The sequence below is a fragment of the Leiobunum rupestre genome, chromosome 3, assembly GCF_980474605.1.
Source record: "Leiobunum rupestre chromosome 3, qqLeiRupe1.1.hap1, whole genome shotgun sequence".
Classification (NCBI taxonomy): domain Eukaryota; kingdom Metazoa; phylum Arthropoda; class Arachnida; order Opiliones; family Sclerosomatidae; genus Leiobunum; species Leiobunum rupestre.
In genome coordinates this window covers 34308972-34332357 of record NC_143386.1, presented here as the reverse complement: position 1 = coordinate 34332357, position 23386 = coordinate 34308972, and the positions used below count along the sequence as shown (strand labels likewise).

At 35.9% G+C, this 23386-nt stretch overlaps 3 protein-coding genes across 3 annotated transcripts; 2 read left to right on the top strand and 1 right to left on the bottom strand.

The window, feature by feature from the left end:
- Positions 1-3298: 3298 nt before the first annotated feature.
- LOC149951570 (uncharacterized) lies at positions 3299-6248 on the bottom strand. Its single transcript, XM_090170078.1, has 2 exons — positions 6109-6248; positions 3299-5106 (listed from the first exon to the last, which is right to left on the bottom strand). Exon 2 carries the CDS (start codon positions 5101-5103, stop codon positions 4324-4326), a length of 780 nt encoding a protein of 259 aa, XP_090026204.1. The 5' UTR covers positions 5104-5106; positions 6109-6248; the 3' UTR covers positions 3299-4323.
- Positions 6249-13716: 7468 nt separating this feature from the next.
- LOC149951569 (uncharacterized) lies at positions 13717-16072 on the top strand. The gene is made up of 2 exons (XM_090170077.1): positions 13717-13988; positions 14342-16072. Exon 2 carries the CDS (start codon positions 14370-14372, stop codon positions 15906-15908), a length of 1539 nt encoding a protein of 512 aa, XP_090026203.1. The 5' UTR covers positions 13717-13988; positions 14342-14369; the 3' UTR covers positions 15909-16072.
- A 706-nt stretch (positions 16073-16778) lies between these two features.
- Positions 16779-22667, top strand: LOC149951568 (uncharacterized). The gene is made up of 6 exons (XM_090169589.1): positions 16779-16929; positions 17064-17194; positions 18986-19300; positions 20792-20990; positions 22102-22223; positions 22591-22667. Exons 1-6 carry the CDS (start codon positions 16779-16781, stop codon positions 22612-22614), a joined length of 942 nt encoding a protein of 313 aa, XP_090025715.1. The 3' UTR covers positions 22615-22667.
- The last annotated feature ends 719 nt before the right edge of the window (positions 22668-23386 follow it).

The following is a 23386-nucleotide window of genomic DNA, read 5'->3' as shown; positions in this document are numbered from 1 at the left end:
TAATGGCTTAAATTATCATCACCGCTAACTGCCGGTAGATGACGCCACCGACTAAGGATAACTTTTTTGCTTCGTACATGATTTCAAAGTGTTCCCAGCCATCAAATACAAATTTTGACCCTAGAAGTACTATATTTCCAACTCAATGGTTTCAGCATAGTCCCTCTTCCTAGTGGGGTGGCGGAGTGGTTAGCGATTTCGCCTCGCAGCAAGAGGAGCCGGGTTCAATCCCAGCTTGTGGCACTGGGTGAAAACTCGGAGCTACTCCTTCCGCGTTGAGTTTGCAAGCTCTCTCTCCACTGGTTAAAGGGGTTTTCCTCCGAGTTCTTCGGTTTCCCCTTCCCATAAAAACTTGTAGAGGTTAACGGTAATAGTTAGTGTAGGGAGCGGTTGGCTCGCGTGGCATGAAGGGCTTGCCACCACCCTCCTACGCATTGTAACCCGTCCACCTGTTTAAAGGCATTATAAGTCGCTAGATGACTTGGGCCTAAGGTGGTGCCTTGGGTATTAGCCTAGCTGATTATTATTATTATTAAGTAGAAACAGCAGCGCGTCATCAAAGTTGGCCATTATAGGTCTATGGCAGCGACCGATGGAGGCTGACATTTCGGAGGTCACGTGCTGGAAGTGAGTAAACGCTTCGTTACCAAACCGTCAATCCGAAAGCTTTCTGATTACGAATCTAGGGTACGAGTTTTCTATTATCTTTGGGCATTGTTGTTTCAAAGTTTAACTTGATGCGGATCAGGAAATATTTAAAATTAATTCTTATTAAATTCTATTATCGTTTAATAATTAATGTTTTCAAATATTTTAGTTGACGATAAATTCTTCTAAACCTGTAACATTTTTTCAAATTCATTTACTTTGCAGCGGAGATAGGAACTAATAAAGCCGATGTTTTCGAAAAGTACAGCCCTCAGATAAGATTTTTATTATTGTAAATGTAATCGCGACACAGCGAGACGCTAAGATAATTATTACTCCATATATACTGGCAAAAATCGTTATGAAAAATGTACCATGTTTTCCTTAACGGGAGTATAAAGTATAATAGTATAAAGTTCTAATGCGAAAGCAAAATCCATGCATTCCGAGGAATATGAAGTTTTCGAGGTTACCAACAAGTCGGATCCTTTAAATAAATATTCTGTCGGGGTATAATGATTTGGAAATTGTTAAGGGAGACTGGATATAGGCTAGCGGCAGAGATATACCACGTCCAAGGCCTAATGTTTCAACCTCCATAATTGACAATATTCAATAGTCTTAGTCGATAATTCAAAATAACGGTCAAAAACGCCACCGATCAGTTTAGTAAAATATTTTCAGTGACATAATCGTCGGCCATTTTCGGTATGGAGATGCAGGACGGAAGGCAGACAAGGCTGCCAGATTTCGATAGACCGAAAACGGCCAACTTTCTCAAATGTTTTCGTTTTCAAAACGAAAATTTTGCGGCGTAGCTATCGACTAAGACTATTGGCTAATAATTTTTTCCAAAACATTGTTAAATCGAAAATATCAACGTCTAACACTTCGGAAACTAACTCAGTAAGTAACAATAAAAATCAGTTAAAATAGTTGATAATATAGGTTCTGGAATTCTGGTTCTGGTAATTGTGACGTAACAATTTAGCGAACCCTTCCCCCTGTAATATTTACTACCGCTTTTACAAACTCACCTTCCCTCTTAACTAGTTACGTAAAGTGTTGTTTAGTCCTTAGGTTTTTTAGCGGAATTGGTTGCTCTTTTGAAAGTAAAACTTTCAAATCTGTTTAATAATTCCTAATTTTCTAAAGTCATGAACTTATATTTTTACCAATTTGTGAATTTTTATACTTACAAACGTATTGAGAATTTCTATAGTTGTGATCTTAACGTGAATTTCTATAGTTGTGATCTTAACGTGAATTTCTATAGTTGTGATCTTAACGTGAATTTCTATAGTTGTGATCTTAACGTGAATTTCTATAGTTGTGATCTTATCGTGAATTTCTATAGTTGTGATCTTATCGTGAATTTCTATAGTTGTGATCTAATCGTGAATTTCTATAGTTGTGATCTTATCGTGAATTTCTATAGTTGTGATCTTATCGTGAATTTCTATAGTTGTGATCTTATCGTGAATTTCTATAGTTGTGATCTTATCGTGAATTTCTATAGTTGTGATCTTATCGTGAATTTCTATAGTTGTGATCTTATCGTGAATTTCTATAGTTGTGATCTTATCGTGAATTTCTATAGTTGTGATCTTATCGTGAATTTCTATAGTTGTGATCTTATCGTGAATTTCTATAGTTGTGATCTTATCGTGAATTTCTATAGTTGTGATCTTATCGTGAATTTATATAGTTGTGATCTTATCGTGAATTTCTATAGTTGTGATCTTATCGTGAATTTCTATAGTTGTGATCTTATCGTGAATTTCTATAGTTGTGATCTTATCGTGAATTTATATAGTTGTGATCTTATCGTGAATTTCTATAGTTGTGATCTTATCGTGAATTTCTATAGTTGTGATCTTATCGTGAATTTCTATAGTTGTGATCTTATCGTGAATTTCTATAGTTGTGATCTTATCGTGAATTTCTATAGTTGTGATCTTATCGTGAATTTCTATAGTTGTGATCTTATCGTGAATTTCTATAGTTGTGATCTTATCGTGAATTTCTATAGTTGTGATCTTATCGTGAATTTCTATAGTTGTGATCTTATCGTGAATTTATATAGTTGTGATCTTATCGTGAATTTCTATAGTTGTGATCTTATCGTGAATTTCTATAGTTGTGATCTTATCGTGAATTTCTATAGTTGTGATCTTATCGTGAATTTCTATAGTTGTGATCTTATCGTGAATTTCTATAGTTGTGATCTTATCGTGAATTTCTATAGTTGTGATCTTATCGTGAATTTCTATAGTTGTGATCTTATCCTGAATTTCTATACTTATAAATTTATTGTGGATTTCCATATAGTTATAAACTTATCGTGAATTTTTATTTTTACAAATTTGTAAATTTTTATACTTACAAACATATTGTGAATTTCTATACTTAAAAACGTATTGTGAATTTCTATACTTACAAACGTATTGCGAATTTCTATACTTACAAACGTATTGTGAATATCGTGGATTCATATTCTTACAAATTTACTGTGAATTTCTATACTTACAAATTTACTGTGAATATCTATACTTACAAATTTACTGTGAATTTCTATACTTACAAATTTATTGGTAATTTCTATACTTACAAATTTATTGGTAATTTCTATACTTACAAATTTATTGGTAATTTCTATACTTACAAATTTATTGGTAATTTCTATACTTACAAATTTATTGGTAATTTCTATACTTACAAATTTATTGGTAATTTCTATACTTACAAATTTATTGGTAATTTCTATATTTACAAACGTCTGGCGAATTTCTATACATACAAACGTATTGTGAATTTCTATAGTTATGAACTTATTATGAATTTCTATTCTTACAAATTTATGGTGAATCTCTATTAAACAAATTTATGGTGAATCTCTATTAAACAAATTGTTTTAATTTTAATTTTTTTTGTAGAGCTGAAATCTCGCTTCCCATACCTTCAACAATGTATAAAGTATTAATAAATTGAAATTGAATTGAAAATGTCACCGTTCAATTCCTATCAGATCAATACAATCTCGTTATATTTTCCAGTTACAAGGGCTGGCACTTGGCAGTATGTATCGCTACGCCAGTTGGCGGGAAGCGAATAAAAGCCAAATGCTGTTGAAGCCCTTTAAGGTGAAACACTGTGGAAATGGCATATACTGATATTTTTAATTCATTTTGTTGGCGTTTGAATTTAGATATAATTTTAAAACGCGAATTACTGCAATACTAACTCTTTCATTATTTTGTTCAAGAATATGAAACATGGGCGAAATACTTAAAAACGCAATATTCGTTAAATGTACGGACAAATTGGTGGTAGAGTGGTCAAAGATAGGTCAGGCATGAAAATAATAAACTTTAGCTTTCTTTTTCGATGCGTGTACCTTTCGAAAAGTTACGTTTTTATATTCCTCTTAACTCTTTCCACATTTCCCAATCATTTTATTTTATTTTATCTTCGTTGCGATGGAGATATGAACAATTAAAACATTTAAGATTTAGAAGTGTACAGGTTCTTATTCCGACATAATTGAATTAATCCTAACACGGCGGTAGAGCGCGAAGCTACGGGATATCTTACCCCCTCTAGCGTCAGACGCCGGTACTCAAAAGTCACAGGGTTTGCCTTTAGGAAAAGTGATGTAAAACAATTTGTTCTTTGTTACCTTCCTCCACTGTCATTTTCTTCACTATCGTATTCTTGATCGCTTTCCCATTCATCGGGGCTCTCTTCGCAACCGTAATATCTCAATTCCGTCAGTATCCTCTCAAATTCCTCGAGGACACCCGTATCTCCATCGTGATCTTCGACAAGGGCTGTTTTCACCCACTGGATGTTGATATCGTAGTTATGCAGTCCGAATTCGACCAAATCCAGGTTGTCTGAATTTAGGTACAGTACTAAACTTGGATCATCCGCCATAAATATCAAATGTCGGTAATCATCGTCGTACCTTCTCAAAATTGTCATCAAAGAGTATTCTTCACTTAGATCAGTAGATGCGTTGTCCAAAATTGACAACAAGCTCTCAATTGAATATTCTTTAATTATCTCCAAGAATATTTCAAAATCGACAGGATTGTTCAGGGTTTCCAGATTGTCTTCGTAACAAAATATCCGTTCCAGCTGCTCAACGTTGAAGGACAGTAGTACTTCCAAGTACTTTCGATTAACCATTAGGTCTCCGGATTCATTAAAAAATAAACCAATGACATTTTCTTGGGACAAAATCCGAATTTTGTCCGTATTAGCATTGTCCGCAATTCCAATATCCTTTAAAATGTCAGATAAGTATTTAACTGTGTCGCTTTTTAGTTTTCTAATTTTAGAACCATTCTTTAGGTTCACAGATTTTGGAACGACTGATTTTTTACTAATATCATCCGAAGAACAGTGCAAACTTAGACTTTGCAATTCTTCCTCAAGTAATTCATCAGCCATTCTCTATAAAAAAAGTAGGGTAAATGTTCAAGTTATTATTCGATTTTTAAACATGAGTTTTTTCATAGTGGTCACGGTTCGATTTAAATCAAGATTGAACAAAAACATTTATTTGAATCAATATTGTATTTTAGTTTGATTAAAAAATACGCCCCTGAATGTTGGTTATCTACTTAATAAGGAAATAATTTTAGTAATATTTAAAAATAATTTTATTAAAAGGTTTGGAAGCGTTGTAATAAAAATAGAACCACCAAAAGCAAATACTTTCCAAATTCCAAATAATTTTGTGAAAGAAGTAGCTTATTGGCTCCCTAAAAATTAATATTCAATGAACGATTAAAACATTCTTAATAAGTGTGCAATCGCGAAATGAACTGAAAGTTTATTTTTGTTTTCCCAGCTTGTCAATTTTTAAATCGAATTTTTCCTCTTTGAAAATTGTGAAAACAATCAGAAATTTATAAAATTTCGCTAATCAGCACCTCCGGCGTTTTTAACGAACCGTAAAAAAATCAATATTCTAGCCATTATAGCCAAAAAACGCCTTGAATATGTATATGTATAAATATATATGTAGATATAATTTAAGCCTATGGTGGTTTTCTAGAAAATATTGAAAACAGGGTACAATAGGCCTTTCTATAAAGTAACATTGGCCTTCATGTGTTGATGTTGCTTCTGCGTCACAGGCGACGTATCGATGATGTTTTACTAAGAAAAGCCCTGAACATAAGAGTGAATTCGAAGACCATAAACTGAACTGAACTTCTGCGTATTTCGTGACTAATGAGCTACATAAAAACAAGTTTAGCAAGCGTAGCTTATTTTATAGAAAGGCCTATTGCGCGCAGAAAAAAAGGCCTAGTAAGTCAGTATCTAGGCCTTTAGGATTTCAATAGGCCTATCCCGTTAACATAAGATTAAAAGCCACGTGACCTTGAAGTAGAAGCGTCAGAATCGGTCAAAGGCTTAGTTTGACTAATAGAGAAATGGCAAAATTACCTCCGAAATTTCGCAGCCGATGTGACGACGTAGCTATTTATTTGCGAAGCGCGACGTAGTTCAGGCTTAAGATTGTGCGTGTCATCCAAACGATATGTGTTTCTTTTTTGTCTATATCGGGCGTAAAAAAAACCGGTTTAAAGAGTCGTTCGTGTTGCACAATGTATCCGCAATCTGACGGCATTAGGTACATGTTTTTTCCTCGAACTTTTTCTTATCATTTCATATTTGTCTCTCCGTGAACAGCTGAGGCTACACACTTCAAAGATAAGATACATGTAGGAAAGGCGTTTCAAAATTTGAGCCGCATCTACCGCGTAATACACGTTCAGTGGAGGAAAGGAAATTTATTTAAAATGGCATGTACTAAATGTCGCCTATATATGCTACGAAAAAAAACTATAAGTTTCTTATATATACAATAATAATATATATACAAACATGTAATATATATTTTTATGGAGAACAACAAAAGTCTGTTAAAAATGTATTTTTAATGGAATTATAACATAAAATTGAAATATAAAATGACAACCATGTTTTTCAGTAATACAGGGTGTCCACTAAAAAATGAACCAGGGCGAGTATCTCAAAATCTGTTTTAGGTACGATTTTGAAATTTTCAAGTCGTATAGAAGATCTAGGGGGGGGGGGAAACCTACTGCGAAAATGTCGATGACCTTCAACCATGTCTTCAAGGTCATCCAAAAACTAACTCGAGAACCGTTAGTGTTACAAAATTGGTTCCAATTAGAAAAGTGTTCCACGTGACTTTTTAAATTCAAATAGCTTTGACCTGATCGGATTTGACCAATAGGAAGCCGATAAATGCTAGATGAAAAACAAGAAGTTCGTTAATTTGATAACGTGTCGAAAGCGAGGTTCGGGAGCTGATAACTCTAGAGATACTCGTGTTAGAGTACTAAAATTTGCTATACATCCTCATCAGGATGGAGGGTCTTTAGTTTAAAAATTTCAATGACCTTGTACCATGTCTTCAAGGTCATCAAGGTCAAAGCTATTTGTACTTAAAAAGTCACATGGAACACCTTTCTAATTGGAACCAACTTTCTTACACTTATGGTTCTAGAGTTAGTTTTTGGATGACCTTGAAGACATGGTAAAGGTCATCGACATTTTCGCAGTAGGTTTCCCCCTCCATCTTGTATACGACTTGAAAATTTCAAAATCGTACCTATAACAGATTTTGAGATATTCGCCCTGGTTCATTTTTTAGTGGACACCCTGTATATAAAAATAGACAACAAATGGACCGAAAACACTTTATTTTTCTAATTAAATTAACTTTTATATTTAACTTTTCTTCATGTACTTGAGTACAAAGCATAGATCGTTATCTTAAAATAAAATCAAAATTGTAAATAGCGCCAGCAAATACATGTAAGAAAATAGAGTTTCGTGTATAGATTTAAACAGTGATATATAATACAACTGTTACACTGTACTTACAGACTATACAGGGTGTTTCAAAAGGTTATGCAAAAATTTGAAGGAGTTGTAGGGGGTGAGTCGAGAAGTATGCCTGTTTTTTTTTCATTTTCCTACGATGAGTGAAAAGAGCGCCAGAGACCTTCAAGGTGTGGCCTACTAGCCTCTGAAAGTAGGCTGCAATTAATGTCTAACTAACTTTTTAACCGGCACTTAAAGTCAGCAATTATTTATATTACTAGAATTGAAAGACTCAAAATAAATCGTAGATACTGTTAGCCTAAGAAAAAATAGATAACTTAAATCATAAAATGATATTATACTTATAATCATTGTAATAACATAATAATTCAAATATTTTAAATATGAGTGCGAAACTCTACTTCATTTATAGGTACAGACTTTTGTATATAATGATATATCAATATTATCGCAATGTTGTATTAATATGCTATTTATAATAATTGGTAAATTTTGAAGAAAAAACCCTTTTAACGTAGGTAACCTTAGTCTACTCACTAAATTGTACTTTTCTTTCTGTAACTATAAACAACCATAAGTCATAGTACAGATTTTGGTGCGAAACAAAGTAGCAAAAAATCAAGCGCTTTCATCGAAACCGTTTTCTTCGCAATCTTTATAAGAATCATCAGAGCTTTCGTCAATACCGTACAAATTATCTATTATCATATCGAAAAACATCAAAGCGGCGCTTTCCCCGGATCGTTCGCCGCCAATTTCGGCTCTCACCCATTGCAAATCGATCTCGTTTCGGTAATGCGTCAAAGCGAATTCCACCAACTCCGGATCTTCTGAATTTAGATAAAGCACCGAAGTAGGGTCCCCCTCCATGAACATCAAATGACGACAATCTTCTTCGTAACGTTCTAGGATGTCCTTCATCGAGTAGTCTTCGTCCGAATTGTTCAATATTCTCGTGACGACTTCGAGGAAGTCTTCCTCGATTAGTTTCATGAATTTCTCAAAAGAGGTCTCATCGATGAGCGCGTCCACAACGTCGTCGTCGCGAAATATTCTTTCTAAGTACTCGAGGTCAGATGAGAGAAGATGGTTCGTGTTTCTCTCGTTAACCAGTAGTTCTCCATTTATGTTACGCAACAAACTAACTATACGATCTTGGGCAAAAATCAAAATTTTATCCTTATCAACGTCAGAGCTCGCAATTCCGAGTTCATTTAGGATATCGATCAGTTTTGGTATTGATTCGCTTCTGACAAAACGTATTTTGGCTCTACGCACCATCGAGTTCACGGACTCAGCCGATTTCATGATATCGTCGACAACATCTGGGGAAATGCACATCTTAAGCTTTTTAATAGCGACTTCCTTATCAGAACCCCAGTTCCGTATAATCGCTAATAGACGCTTGCAATATTGCAACTTCCCAGTTGTCAGTATCGTAACAATTTCTGGATCGTCAGTTAGCCGTTTCATTTCAGCCATAAGTTCGGCTTTATCGTCTTTCTTTTTACAGCCTCGCGCCTTTGACAATAAACTTCTAAATATTGATAAATCGCTGGGATTACGAACGTGGTCCTCTAAGGCGATGTGGGTTAGATTAATACCACCGTGTACGAAGAGATTGTCGTACCAAACTTTCTCGTGGAAATGTGACTGGGAAACTTGCTTGCAACTTGTAAAATCGCTAGACGAGGGGGAGCCAAACAGCTTGAAATCCTCGGAAAACGAAATAACATTCTTACTAGATTTGTAGATTCGGACTCGCTTTGGAATACTCGTTATTAAAGGATTTAAATTCGAGAATAAAAATATCAAATCGACGTTGGCCCTCGTATTGGGTTTGTTCGCCAAAATGTTTTTGATTAAATTCACCGATTCCGTGTCGCTCTTTTGGGTCCGAGATTTCCCAGTCTCGATAAACGATTCCGGTATTGTAGTAAACCAGGGGGGTATTAGCACGCAAATATTTGGTTCAGGGTAATATACGCCGAGCGGAAGATGTTTGGCGGTAGCCACTCGAACCTTTCGATCAATTTCGCTCGCAAATTTGAAGCCCTGACCTCCCGATGCATCAAGTGGAAATTCGTAACCAGTGCTCATAACTGTAGGAGGAATACCGTGTTTCACGACGCAGTTTTTAACAATATTTAAATAACAACTATAAATTCCGTTAAAACTTACAGTATCACTGTCAATGACGCTAAGATACACGTTAGTTCCGGGATAGTTGCGTCTGATATTTTTAACGAGTCGTTTTGTTTGATCGTGATTTTTCACGAATTCTCTTAACTCCTGGTAAGGAATTGTAACTTCCTTCTCGGTTAGTTTTAAAAAAGTCTTCGAATTTCTTTTATTGACTTTTTTGAGCTTTTTGTAAAACTTTCTAACGATTTCGTAGTTAATAGGTTGACCGAATGTTTTGCCTTTTCTGTGATCATACCAAGTGCAGGTCCAAAAGCAACAAAATTTTCCAATTTGTAGCTGGTCACTGTTTTTAGCTTCTTTGACGACTTCTGCGATTAATATTTGGTTTTTCCTCGTGCTTAATGACAACATTCTGTTAGGGCAAATACTAATTGAAACACACTCTTGAATATTCTTATCAACATGATGAAACCCTTCGTTCAGCAGATTGCCAACCAAATGATCAATGACCGATGTCGAAATTAAACCACTCTGTTCTTCACACTTCCTTCGTAAACGAGCGAGCAAATTCTGATCTTCTCCTGATAAGCTATAGTTTTGCTTTTGGAAGCACGTATTCATCGTTACATTGTAATCCCCGCTTTCACTCTTGCTGAACTCTATCAACTTTAAACTATATTTTCGGTTCTTGCATATTGGAGGAGTGGTTTGAAATGGTAAGTTTTCTTTGGTGTTACTTTCAAGAAAGTCTCGGTATTTTTTGCGAAATATTTCTTCATCAAAATCTTCGTCGCAAGAAGAATCCGAATCAGCGTTTTCGTCCGAATCTACATGAAATATCGTATTTAAGACGAATTTGCAAGATGTCTCTGTGGACTCTGTTTCAGGAATGGCATCTCCGGCATCCTGCTTGCTGGCTGCTGCTTCGGGAGAAGCATCGTTTACACTTAGATGTTGAAATTCTTCATTAAGATTCATTTTTATCTTTACATATAAAAACCATACAATAAATTGATTGTTAATTTATAAAAATAAGTAAATAAATGTTTTTAATTACCGCTTGAAAGATATTCATCAAAAGTGAAACTCCCTAAAACCATAGCAGTGAATCCTTTTATTCGATTTTTTTCTGTAAGCACAAAATGTAATTCCTACTAGTTTTAATATATCCTATCTTCACAGCAGGCTCTGGCGTAGCTGATGGTCCGCAGGGCCCGCGGCGGGGGAGGGGCCCCTGCTCACCCAAAAAGGGGGGCCCCATTGAGATTTTTGCGGGGGGCCTCTGGGTTCTCAGCTACGCCACTGACAGCAGGAATCCATACCTCTACTTGAAATGCTTATCGCGGCAGATTTTCGTCTCGATGTGGCTGACGATTTTTATGACGTCAACATGTTAACTTAACAAGCAACAAAGTGAGAGGGAAGTGTGCGCAAAGACGATATTTTCTCTCGTAGGCGGGGCCAAAGTCGTCAGAGTGATCTTACCATACGCGATACGGCAGGATAAGCATTCCAAGTAGAGGTATGGATTCCTGTTCACAGATATGCTAAAAACACCATCAAAATAGCGACACCAGCATCCAGGGAATATAATCGCCTGCGCTCGCTTGTTCGTAATTTGAGGCCAATTCATTTCGAAATTTGGAAGCTTTGAATTCATTATTGAATTGGAACATAAAGTTTATTAACACGTTCGTTTCGATAATTTACAGTGGGCCCAATTTTCACTGTAATGCTACCATGGTTAATGAAATCGTTCCTGAATATATCACTCGTACCTTCAGTAGGGCAATCTCTTTAGGTCGCGATCTTGGTTCAAAGCTCGGGGGAGTTCAGTTTCTTCCCCCGTAACGTGACGGAAGTGAGGCGCTTTAGGAGATGGCACCACCAGAAGATTTTCAAAATTAAAATCCTCTACTGGCATTTTAGTCCTTGTACTTGTCGCGATAAAATGGTATCAATAATATAATTAAAACGCGGAAATTAAGATACATTTAAATTAAATATTAGAAATTCAACTGTTATTCATCATGGGAAGAAATAAGAACTGTGTATATCCAACGTGTAACAGTGATTCTAGGCGTTCTAGCTGACAAAACTGGGGTTTCATTTATGCCTTTTCCAAAGCCCATTACCAAACCTGTGATATGTTTTAAATGGTTGAAATGGCTTAAAGATGTTAGGAAAGAATTTACTAAAGATAAGATAACCAAGAGCACGAATAACAATATTCACTCATTCTAAAAATTTACATAACGGTTTTAAAACTCGCATCACTATCTGTAGTTGACTCATCTGTTTCATTTATAATTTCAAATTAGTATTGTTCGGACACTTTCACTGCCATACCAATATACAATTAAAAATATCTGAGCAGTCAGAACACGTAGATTTGCTAGAGTTGTCTTGTTCGGAGCTGCAGGGTTCGGAGTCCGAGCTCGTACATGAACTACTTATTTATCTCTGGTGGTTTTATACCAAGAGTGTATTTATTTATACTCAGGGATAATGAATATGTAGTGATTATTTATTTTTAGCGTTTTTTCAATTCCACCCGTTGGGGCCCCCGGTATGTTCCTCCGCGTTAATAAAATCAAATAATACTGCTATCTCATTGGTTCTTAAAAATTACGTTTTTTGACGCGATTAACGCCGCTGCGATGACGCAAAAATAAGACCACCTCCGTTTTTCCTCCACTCCCCCCCCCCCTTAGCGTGACGATAGTCTCAACATATTCATTCTCCCTGAGTATAAATAAATACATTCCTGTTTATACTAAGAGTCTCATATGTATTGAATCCCCAGAAAAACACATCCTAAAAATATTCTAATTATTATATATTTATCAGAATTCATTATCAAACGAAAAACATACACAGTTTTTAGTTCATTTGCATTATTGGACCAGTCTCTTTGGTGTTGAATATAGAAAATTACCGTTGCCAAATTCAAATTTCCCATTGGCGCGAGAAATGGTTATGACGTAGGCCTCACTTCGGCTGTAATATTAGATAGAGCTAATAGAGGGCGCTAAAAGTGCATCGTGAATTAGGATTACACGCTTTCATAGAAGTGATAGCAGACGAAAATCCAGCAGTTTATGAGCTTCTTGCATTAGCCACTACGTGGCTCTATGTAAACTGAAAAGGCTAATAGCCCTTTCCGTAAAATGTTCGTTACGGTAAGAGGGGGAAGGAAAACTGTTTTTGCAAAGATCATTTAGATCAACGTTATATATATTACTCCTGGTTTTTACCCTTGCTCGACTCTTGAGCTCCGTATGTCGTCTGCTACCGAGTGTAAGTATTTACAAAACACGGCTGATTAAAATAAATCCAAATTATCTTGTTAAATTTATTATACCAAATGTTTAAAGTATAAAAGTATTTCGTTTACTTAACTAGTCGTAAAACTAAAATAACCAAAAATTTATTAAGGTTTCGATGATGTTTAACAGTTTATAGCCTTGTGAACTAAGGCTTAACATTTCATTGACAGCCACAGTAGTGTAACAGGTAAAGATTGTTGTTTATCATAAAATACTAGCTAATAGATATCTAAGTATGAACAATACTTTCACAGAGTTGATATGAGTATTGCAATAATAATTCATTTAATTAGTATCGAAAATAAATTCCAATAAGTTTGAACTCTGATATCACTAAGCCTAACCCGAGCTCCATGTAAAATGTTTGGGGAAATCTTACCGGAAAATTCAAATAGTACAGCCACTTAATGTTTAATTTTAACGAAATTTGTGGTGGGTGACGTTGAAAAAACAGTGAAAGCATGTAGAAATATTTTATGGAAAGGCCTATTACCAGTCCATCGTTGTCAAAATTATTAGCTATGATGAGTGCCCTCCCTGTACTGTAAAAATGTAAGGTTTCAACGCTCAATGACAGTTTTTAAGATATAAACGATCAATAATACTAAAAATATTCAGATTCTTCATATTCATCTTTCCTTGTAGTATTGTCCAATCTACCTTTTTTATTTCGTCGTGTCCTCTGCTTTAAACCATATAAATTCGAATACTAAAATTCGAGTTACGCTAGACTCGTCTAACAATTATCCGTATTCTCTCTGTCGAAAACCAATGTTCACCTTGACAGCGGGAGTTTGCTCTCAGAATTTTACCAAATTATCTGTTAGTGATGATTATAATATGATCCAATATATTAATAATTTGATATTTTGTCATTAAATTAAGTTATTTAAGTACAGTTTTTTGCGTTGAAAAGCTTATTTGTCATGACAGGATTTCGGTAAAATGTCTGCTCTACATGGTAACGTGCTAAAGGTAAAAATCGAACTTGATTAATGAAATATAATACTCTACAACATTCCTAAAAAAGGTAAATGGGCGTTTTCAATTAAACGGAAGTAAAACTATATTTAAACACGTCTACCTTTTGGACAGTTCCTGTTAAAAGACTCCAGGCCGTAATTATGAAAACATTACGTAAAGATAAACGAAACCTCTTTTCAAAGGCGAATGCTGACATCTATTATATATAGGGAAATACTAGTGTTTCGTTTATACACTACCTACGTAATGTAGTTTATAAAACAAAATATATTGCTATCATCGTGTGCAGTAGCATTTTATAGTTTGTTTTCAAATTTTATTTTTGGAATTACATAAAATATTAGGCCTAGTGGAAAGAATCGCACGTAAATTATGTCAACTTCGGATCAAAAGTTTTTAAAAGACAGTGCAGACGGGCCAACGACGGAAGACGCGCGGAAATTTGAAAATGTTCAAGATATCGAAACACCGACGAATAAAATGTATCAGTGTCACGAATGTAACTACGTTACCGACAGCAATTCAAACTTCAAATTTCACCAAATGAAACATTCGGGTATTAAACCGTTTCAGTGTAAAGAATGTAACTACAGTACGGCGCGAAAAACGGATTTAACAAAACATGAAACTAAACATTCCATCGTCAAACCATTAACTTGCATACACTGCGACTTTTCAACTGCTAGCAAATCGACTTTGAGAAAACACCAAGCAACGCATACTAATTATTTTCGGTGTGATCAGTGCGATTTTGGCACTCCTTGGAAGAATTCACTGAAAATCCACCAAACCACGCATTCAAATTTGAAACCCTTTAAATGTAGCGAATGCAATTACTCTACGTCCAGGAAGGACAATTTGAAAAGTCATAGTATGGTTCATTTAGACAGTGGTAAACACCTTTTCGAGTGTAATCAGTGTACGTTCAAAACCGCCAGAAGAAACGACTTCGTAGAACATCAGTTGGTCCACGTGGAGGTTTTCAAATGCTCGGATTGCGACTTCACCACGTCTTCCCAAAATCAGTTAACCTACCACCAGAAAAGCCACCTCGGTGCCAAAGTGTTCCAATGTAGTCAGTGTAAATACGTCAGTACGTGGAAAAGCGACCTTACTCAGCACGAAAAAACGCACTTGGATATTAAGCCTTTTAAATGTAACGATTGTACGTACGCCGCCGCCACCAAGAAAGCTTTGAAAAGACACGTTTTAGTACACTCGGTTGAGAAACCGTTTAAATGTAATCAATGTCCTTACGCCGCGACCCAGGCGGGCAACTTAAGGCGTCACGAACTGAAGCATTCCAATGAAAAAGCTTTCAAATGTGACGAATGCAGCTACAATACTTTGTGGAACAGCCATTTGATAAGGCACAAACTGAAAGCTCATCTTGTTCAGGTGTTGAAGAAATGCGCCGAATGCAGCTTCACTACATCGAGCAATAACCAGCTGAGATTGCATCTGAGGGTTCACGCTGGCGTAACTAAAGTTCTGCGCTGTAAAGATTGCCCTTATACAACCGTGAGGAGCGGAGATTTAAACAGGCACCGCGTTATCCATTCGGGCTTGAAACCTTACGAGTGCGACAAGTGCTCCTACACTTCCGCACGCAAAAGCAACTTAAACACGCACGTGCGCGTGCATCATTCCAAAATTTCGTTCAAATGCAATTGGTGCGAGTACAATGCGTCGTTGAGAATTCTCGTGAAAAAACACGAGAGTAGCGTTCACGGATCAGAAATTGAAAAATATTCTAAAGTATTTGATAATCCAAGCGTTTTAATGATTGAAAAATTAAACAAGTCGTGTTCGCAGGAAAATAACTTCGAAGATGAATTTCTCGAGAGTAAAATTAAGACTGAACCTGACGATACAACCTCTTCGTCGAATTCAAATGTTAACTTAGAATAAGGAATTATTTATTCTCCTTAAGTCATAATTCCAGTGTAATTAATTTATTTAGGGTAATTTGCTTGTAAACCCGTATAGCTAATACAAGGTAGTGTTTTATATTTGAAGAAATGTAATCTGTACTAACTGTTCCTAATTAATAAAAGTGTTTCTCTCTCATACTACTTAACACGTTTGATTATTTTGGACACTTACGTCGTTAGTGTGCATTTATTTTTAATTAAGGATGGCGACTTTGTTGAGACGTTCCACGGGCATCATGGCACGATTGAGGGGGGAAGGAAAACCGTTACCGGCGTGCACTTCAATCGACGTAGGAAGATGTACATTTTAGGGAACCGACGATATACCAGGCGGATTAATATTTTTTGGGGAAAGCAGCGTAACGATGATTGGGAAATCTTTGTTAAATGTTAAATTAATAAACTTTAATGAAGAAAATAAAACTAAGAAATCTTTCAATTTTAAGTTTCCAGTTTATCAAACCCTTGAACAGAAAGTGGAACAAAATAACAGATTAACTGGATAAACCATTATATCAAAAACACGCGATGTACCAAACGGTTTGCGATATGTTAAGTTAGGTTCAGAACTATTAACTCGTTTAATCGAGACATTTCGAAAGTATTACACGACTGTTTAAACTAAATTCGTCTCAAAGCAAATAGGGTTCAGGTTCGCAACACAGGCTGGATAGATATTGACAAAGTTAATGCGATATATATACGTATGAACAAATATTCGACATAAAATGTTTTCCAGTTGTAGAGGTAATCATCGAACGAACGATATTTACAGAACTATATTTATTGAGATGTATACATTCTTTCTTCGTTGTTTTACACGAGCAGTCAGGAGAACAGTCTCGGAATGTATCGTAAACTAAGCGTCATCTTGTTTGTGACCAACGTGGCTGTAGTTTTAAGCTCAAATTTGAGTGAAATCAACAAAGATATTTGCAAGAACGGTTTAGTTGACGCTTCAACCAGAACGCAAGATGGAACGACATATTTGTTTAAAGGTTTGATAATTTTTGTGAAGTCCTTTTAAAATTTAAATATTTGGTCATATCACACTTAAAATGCTGTCTTCGAGTGAATGTTATTATTTATGGCAAACCGCTAAGTACACCTTGAATAAATGAATGGTTAATAGGTGTGAATTACTGGAGATACGTTGAAGGAGGAATAGACACGCCACGATTAATTTCTGATGACTGGAAGGGCGTCACTGGACCAATTGATGCCGCCTTTACTTGGAATGACGGATCAACCTTCATTTTCAAAGTAGGGACATTTTACAGTAGATCGATAGACATATGAGAAAGGGAAATATTATTTCACAGGGGTAACGACATTAAAGGTTAGTTTTTGAAATACTCTAAAATTTACAAGATGGCGCCACCAGCATATCACGTGTAAGACGTTAGAGATAATTCGCTAGCGGACTCTCATCAGCTATTGTACCGTTTGAGCCACATGGATTTCACTATTTTCTTGTAGCTTGATGGTAGATCTCGACAGCTCTCGGAGTGCTCGTGATGATGTTTCACAGTACACTTACCAATGTTCTCATCTTTTCAGTGGAGTAAATAACGGCTCCACAGGGCTAAAGGGATGGGCGGACCCCCGAATATTAAAGTGCCCCCAATCGATTCCGATAAAACGGCATAACGATCAGAAAGGGCCCCAAAGACCATAGTTACGCATTTCTCTGGGAAACCGTTCGGAAAGAACTGAATGCACTCGCGAAATTTTCGCTCTTCTCTTTTTTCGCTATTTTCTGAGCGGTAAAATTTGGGAACCACTCTTTTCGCTATTTTCTGAGCGGTAAAATTTGGGAACCACTCTTTTCGCTATTTTCTGAGCGGTAAAATTTGGGAACCACTCTTTTCGCTATTTTCTGAGCGGTAAAATTTGGGAACCACTCTTTTCGCTATTTTCTGAGCGGTAAAATTTGGGAACCACTCTTTTCGCTATTTTCTGAGCGGTAAAATTTGGGAACCACTCTTTTCGCTATTTTCTGAGCGGTAAAATTTGGGAACCACTCTTTTCGCTATTTTCTGAGCGGTAAAATTTGGGAACCACTCTTTTCGCTATTTTCTGAGCGGTAAAATTTGGGAAACACTCTTTTCGCTATTTTCTGAGCGGTAAAATTTTGGATCCTCTCTTTTCGCTATTTTCTGAGCGGTAAAATTTTCGCTCCTCTCTTTTCGCTATTTTCTGAGCGGTAAAATTTTGGATCCTCTCTTTTCGCTATTTTCTGAACGGTAAAACTTTGGATCCTCTCTTTTCGCTATTTTCTGAGCGGAAAAACTTTGGATCCTCTCTTTTCGCTATTTTCTGAGCGGTAAAATTTGGGAACCACTCTTTTCGCTATTTTCTGAGCGGTAAAATTTTGGATCCTCTCTTTTCGCTATTTTCTGAGCGGAAAAACTTTGGATCCTCTCTTTTCGCTATTTTCTGAGCGGTAAAACTTTGGATGATCTCTTTTCGCTATTTTCTGAGCGGTAATATTTGGATCCTCTCTTTTCGCTATTTTCTGAGCGGTAAAATTTGGATCCTCTCTTTTCGCTATTTTCTGAGCGGTAAAATTTTTGGATACTCTCTTCTTGCTATTTTCTGAGCGGTAAAATTTTCGCTCCTGTCTTTTCGCTATTTTCTGAGCGGTAAAATTGTGGATCCTCTCTGTTCGCTCTTTTTTGAGCGATTAAATTTTTGCTAAGTACTCTCATTTTCGTTTTGTGCTCTTTCAAAAAGATATTTTACCTCTCAATCTTGCTCAAAAAGACAAAAACCGTTCTAAATGAGATGAGCGCGCCCCTCACTGATTCTTTTTTTTTATTCGGGATTGTAACGTGTGGGACAAATTCAGTCCGCTCGTCCACTTGATTAATCAGGGCGATATATGTGTAACGGCCACGCGAAGGGGGGGATACGTGGGGACAGGGGTGGGGACACGCGTGGCGGAAGTATTCTGCCTCGCAGACGCTTGGGATTACATGAGTACGCCACTACTCCCGGCCCCTCACTGGTTCTATTACGCGAAATGTAACGATTGTTTGAATACCTTTTCAGGGAGAGCAGTATTGGAGGTTTACGAACCAAGTTGCCCTTCCGGGATACCCTCGTCAGATCAACGATGGATTTAAAGGAATCCCAAGCGACATTGACGCCGCCCTGGTGTGGGAAAATAACGGATACACTTACTTCTTCAAGGGCTCCCAGTATTGGAGATACATGCCGAAAGCGGTGAACCCGATCTACGGAAACTATCCTTCGCCGTTGAGCCGTTGGCGAGGCATCCCCGACAATGTCACTGCCGCTCTTCGATGGGAAGACGGACTTAGCTATTTTTTCAAAGGAGATAACTATTACAAGTACGATAACCACGTAAGTACCAATAACTATGGCTTGTCATTTGAGCATTAAACCAAATAGCCTCATTTGTTTTTAAAACATGATGTTCAATTACTGGCTTAAACAGGGTAGTTGATATTTTTAAATGAGTCGTTCCATTTACAGTAACCCGGTAATGTCACCATGAGTTAAGCAATTTTTTTCAAATTTCATACTAATCTTTTTTTTAAATCAACATTTCTTAATTTTGAAAATAATCGGTAGGTTTTGAAGTATGACGTTATAACCTAAATCCCCGATTTTTTGGATTACGCTATTACCGCATTTTCCCCTGTTGACATGAAGCTGAATTACTTTCCATCAAACCCTTAAAGTTAGAGGAAAATTAAAATTGAAATAGGAATTTAAATCAAAAGATTTAAAAATTATTGAAATCGCTATTTAAATCAAAGTTTTAAAAAATATTGAAATTGCTATTTAAATCAAAGTTTTAAAAAATATTGAAATTGCTATTTAAATCAAAGTTTTAAAAAATATTGAAATCGCTATTAAAATCAAAGTCGAAAAAAAATTGAAATCGCTATTTAAATCAAAGTTTTTAAAAATATTGAAATCGCTATTAAAATCAAAGTCGAAAAAAAATTGAAATAGCTATTTAAATCAAAGATTTAAAAAATATTGAAATCGCTATTAAAATCAAAGTTTAAAAAAAATTGAAATCGCTATTTAAATCAAAGATTTAAAAAATATTGAAATCGCTATTTAAATCAAAGATTTAAAAAATATTTAATTCAAATATTTAAAAATATTTAAATGGCCATTCAAATAAAATTTTTAATAAATATTTCAATCGCCATGCGAATTAAATAATTAATATACCTATTTAAATTAAAGATTCACAACATATTTATATTGCGATTCAAATTTATATCAAGATAAAATTTATACAGGGTGTATGAAAAGGTTATACAAAAATTTTAAGGAGTTGTGGGGGGTAAGTTTAGAAGTTTTCCCCCGAGTTCTTCGGTTTCCCCTTCCACAAAAACTTGTTGAGGTTAACGGTAATAGTTAGTGTAGGGAGCTGTTGGCTCGAACGCGTGGCATGCAGGGCTTGCCACCACCCTCCTACGCATTGTAACCCGGCTACCTGAATTAAAGGCTTTAAAAGTCGCTCGATGACTTAGGCCTAAGGTGGTGCCTTGGGTATTAGCCTAGCTGATTATTATGATTATTATTAAGTATGCCTGTTTTTTCCCCATTTTCGTACGATGAGTTAAAAGAGTGCCAGAGAGCTTCAAAGTGTGGTTCGCGAGCATCATGGTCTAATAGAAACGCTAAAAATCGTTTCAACATAGTCATAATCTTGTATGTTATCTTAACTCAATACCAGGATTACTTCATTTTCCGAGAATACTTTGACAAAACAATGCGTTCTTTATTTTTCCTAACATTAATACCGCCTTACTGGCAGACTTCAAAATCGCAATCTATCACACTTTTATAAAATAGCTTATTAATTTTTAGATGTTAAGAGTGCCATCGAGGTACCCGATATCCACGGCCAAGGCTTGGTTCCATTGCGACAAAGTTACTGAAAATGAGACGAAATTGTGGGAGCAATACGAGCGAGAGACGCCCAAGACGAAGGAAGCGGGACCCAAAGAAATTATCGAAGCCATCGAAGATTTGAAAATCATGATGAAGAGACTAGCGAAAGAACAAAGTATGTATACTGTTTTATTGACAATATTACATCTATTGTCAATATGTTTATAAGATCATAATTACGTTCGACATATTCCCAAGAATGTCAGTTTCTTATTTTCCGCGTGAAACTTTTTACTGCGAGCCATTGGTTTTATGACCACTCATATTTGGTGAACACCAGATTAAAGGTGGAAGTTTCGCTGGCAAATCGCGTCGCGTCGCGTGACTTAAATAGAACGGAAGTCATGGCGCATGGGCGCGTGTGCGAAAATTCGCCGGCGAAATCGCTTGTGAACCGTATGTGTGTTTGGGCCTTAAGACTGTGCCTCATTGCCATGGTGTGCGCGTGCGGGGAAACGCAGTGTCTGTGCATTATTAATCCAGGATGCCAAATTCGTCTAGTTAGCCAAAGAACTGCAATCCATACTCAAGTCAAACCAAGTCAACTAGTGATAAAATACGTGAATAGGTAGAATACAATATAATGAACAGGGACCTTAAAGCTAAACCCTCAACAAATTTGAAGAAATTTAAAAACTTACAAATAACTCGTACCAATAGGTCTTTGAGAAAACATAAAGACGCGAATCTCGGACCAAATAGATCTTTGAGTAAAAACTAAATTAAATAGCCAGAAATTCCAACGACAGACCGTTTCATTCTATTTGGGAGTCATCAGTACCGTTCGGGAAATCTGGCTTACGACTATTACACAGAAAAGATAAACTAGGCCTAAACATTAAAATTTTCCAAACGTGATGCAAAGCAACAGAAAGCCAAATAGACGAATAGAGGGATAATTAACTTAACTAGGTTTGACATTCACTTTATAAACACGATTTGTTTACTAAATATTGTATCGACGTAAAAAATCTCGGTTAGATTTAGAGTATATTTTCTCCTCGGCGCAAACATTATCCTTCAGTTAAATTAGGCCTAACACGAGTTTATGCTTTAGGCTTAACACGAGTTTTTCTCGTCGACGCTTACCATCGTTACGTTTTTGCCCTTTTACAAGGACAATATAAAGAGTAGCTAGTACGTCGCGGCGCTGTGTTTGTATTGAAGCACCCATGAATCCTAATTAAAGAAATATTTAATTTTGTGATTGCATTAATTGATTTCAGGAAAAATTCAGTACGGTACTGACGCAGTTGCCCAACAAGCCGTGGGACTTCTGAAGGACATCAAAAACGCTTCAGCTGCGAAAGTAGACCAAGAAATCGATATTTTCAAACATACAGAGAAGGTATTTTTTTCAGTTCTATATTAAAGGGAATATCACCTCAGGTATTTGGTGTGGAACACCAACGTTTGCAGCTCTGGCTGCTCTTGCCTTTGGTTTTAGAAATGTTTGGCGCCACTGTACAGGGTAATTTAAAAATTTGAAGGAATCTTCCATAAAGATTACTCTCGTAAATTGTGTTTCAGCAAGAAAACTGGTAATAGCGCTAGAGTACTGTAATTGCAAACTTTCGTTTTCTAGGACAGGAATTTACGTTGAGTCTCTAGTACGAACGTAGGCAGTGGAAAATAAATATTTTGAATTTTAAGTTTTAACTATTACATAAAATATACTTTATGTATAATTTGACGTAAAGATTTTTCTTTTTCAGGTTTTCGACATTTCTGTCGAATAAATTGGTAACACTTCCAACACTATGAAAATGAAATCAAATTTGCGTATTGTATGGGCAATATAGCTGTGAAAGATAAATAAAACCGACAATACTAAATTGATTAAATCAATATAAATTATTACAAATGAACATTCTCCAAAACGGAAAATTGTGAAATCTTCAGGTTATATACAACGCATAGTAATCGATTGAATTTGTTTTAAAAAAAAATCGAAGCATTTTGTGCGTTTTAGGAAATTTATTTTTTCACTGGTAGGTCGGAGACAAAAAGTGTCCATGAGAAAGTTAAAGAGCATATTGAAAAAAGTAAGAATACAATTGGTTCAGTCAAAATACGGTTATTTTTCCCCACGTTTTGAGGGCTTGAAAGAAGATAAGTTCCCTGTAGGAGGCAATAACTTCTTTTGAAACCAAAATAAGCAAATAACAACAAATAACAACACAATTTTCCGTCACGTCGTTTTTGTGAAAAACGCTTGGATCTATCAATTTAAAAGACCCTGTATTGAAAGTAATCTAAATTTAGTATGAAAAAGGTTTTTTATTCTTTAAATTTACCAGATATAATTTTGAGTTACGTAAAACCCGATGCGATAGAGTCAATATTTAAGAATTTACAGAAGTTTGATATTTGAAAATTTACAATTTCAAGTATGAAAACCCCGATAAGGTATACGAAACTGAAGATACTGGTATAAACTCTGACTTAGAATAATTACTGTAGGCCGACTTGGCGAAAATAAGGTGCAAAGTCGCCATGTGAGTCTAAAAT

Coding starts and splice junctions, on each gene's coding strand:
- LOC149951570 (XM_090170078.1), bottom strand. CDS start 5,103: ATGGCTGATGAATTACTTGAGGAAGAATTGCAAAGTCTAAGTTTGCAC.
- LOC149951569 (XM_090170077.1), top strand. CDS start 14,370: ATGTCAACTTCGGATCAAAAGTTTTTAAAAGACAGTGCAGACGGGCCA.
- LOC149951568 (XM_090169589.1), top strand. CDS start 16,779: ATGTATCGTAAACTAAGCGTCATCTTGTTTGTGACCAACGTGGCTGTA. Junction 19,301..20,791: donor ATTACAAGTACGATAACCAC/GTAAGTACCAAT, acceptor ATTAATTTTTAG/ATGTTAAGAGTGCCATCGAG. Junction 22,224..22,590: donor TTTTCAAACATACAGAGAAG/GTATTTTTTTCA, acceptor TTTCTTTTTCAG/GTTTTCGACATTTCTGTCGA.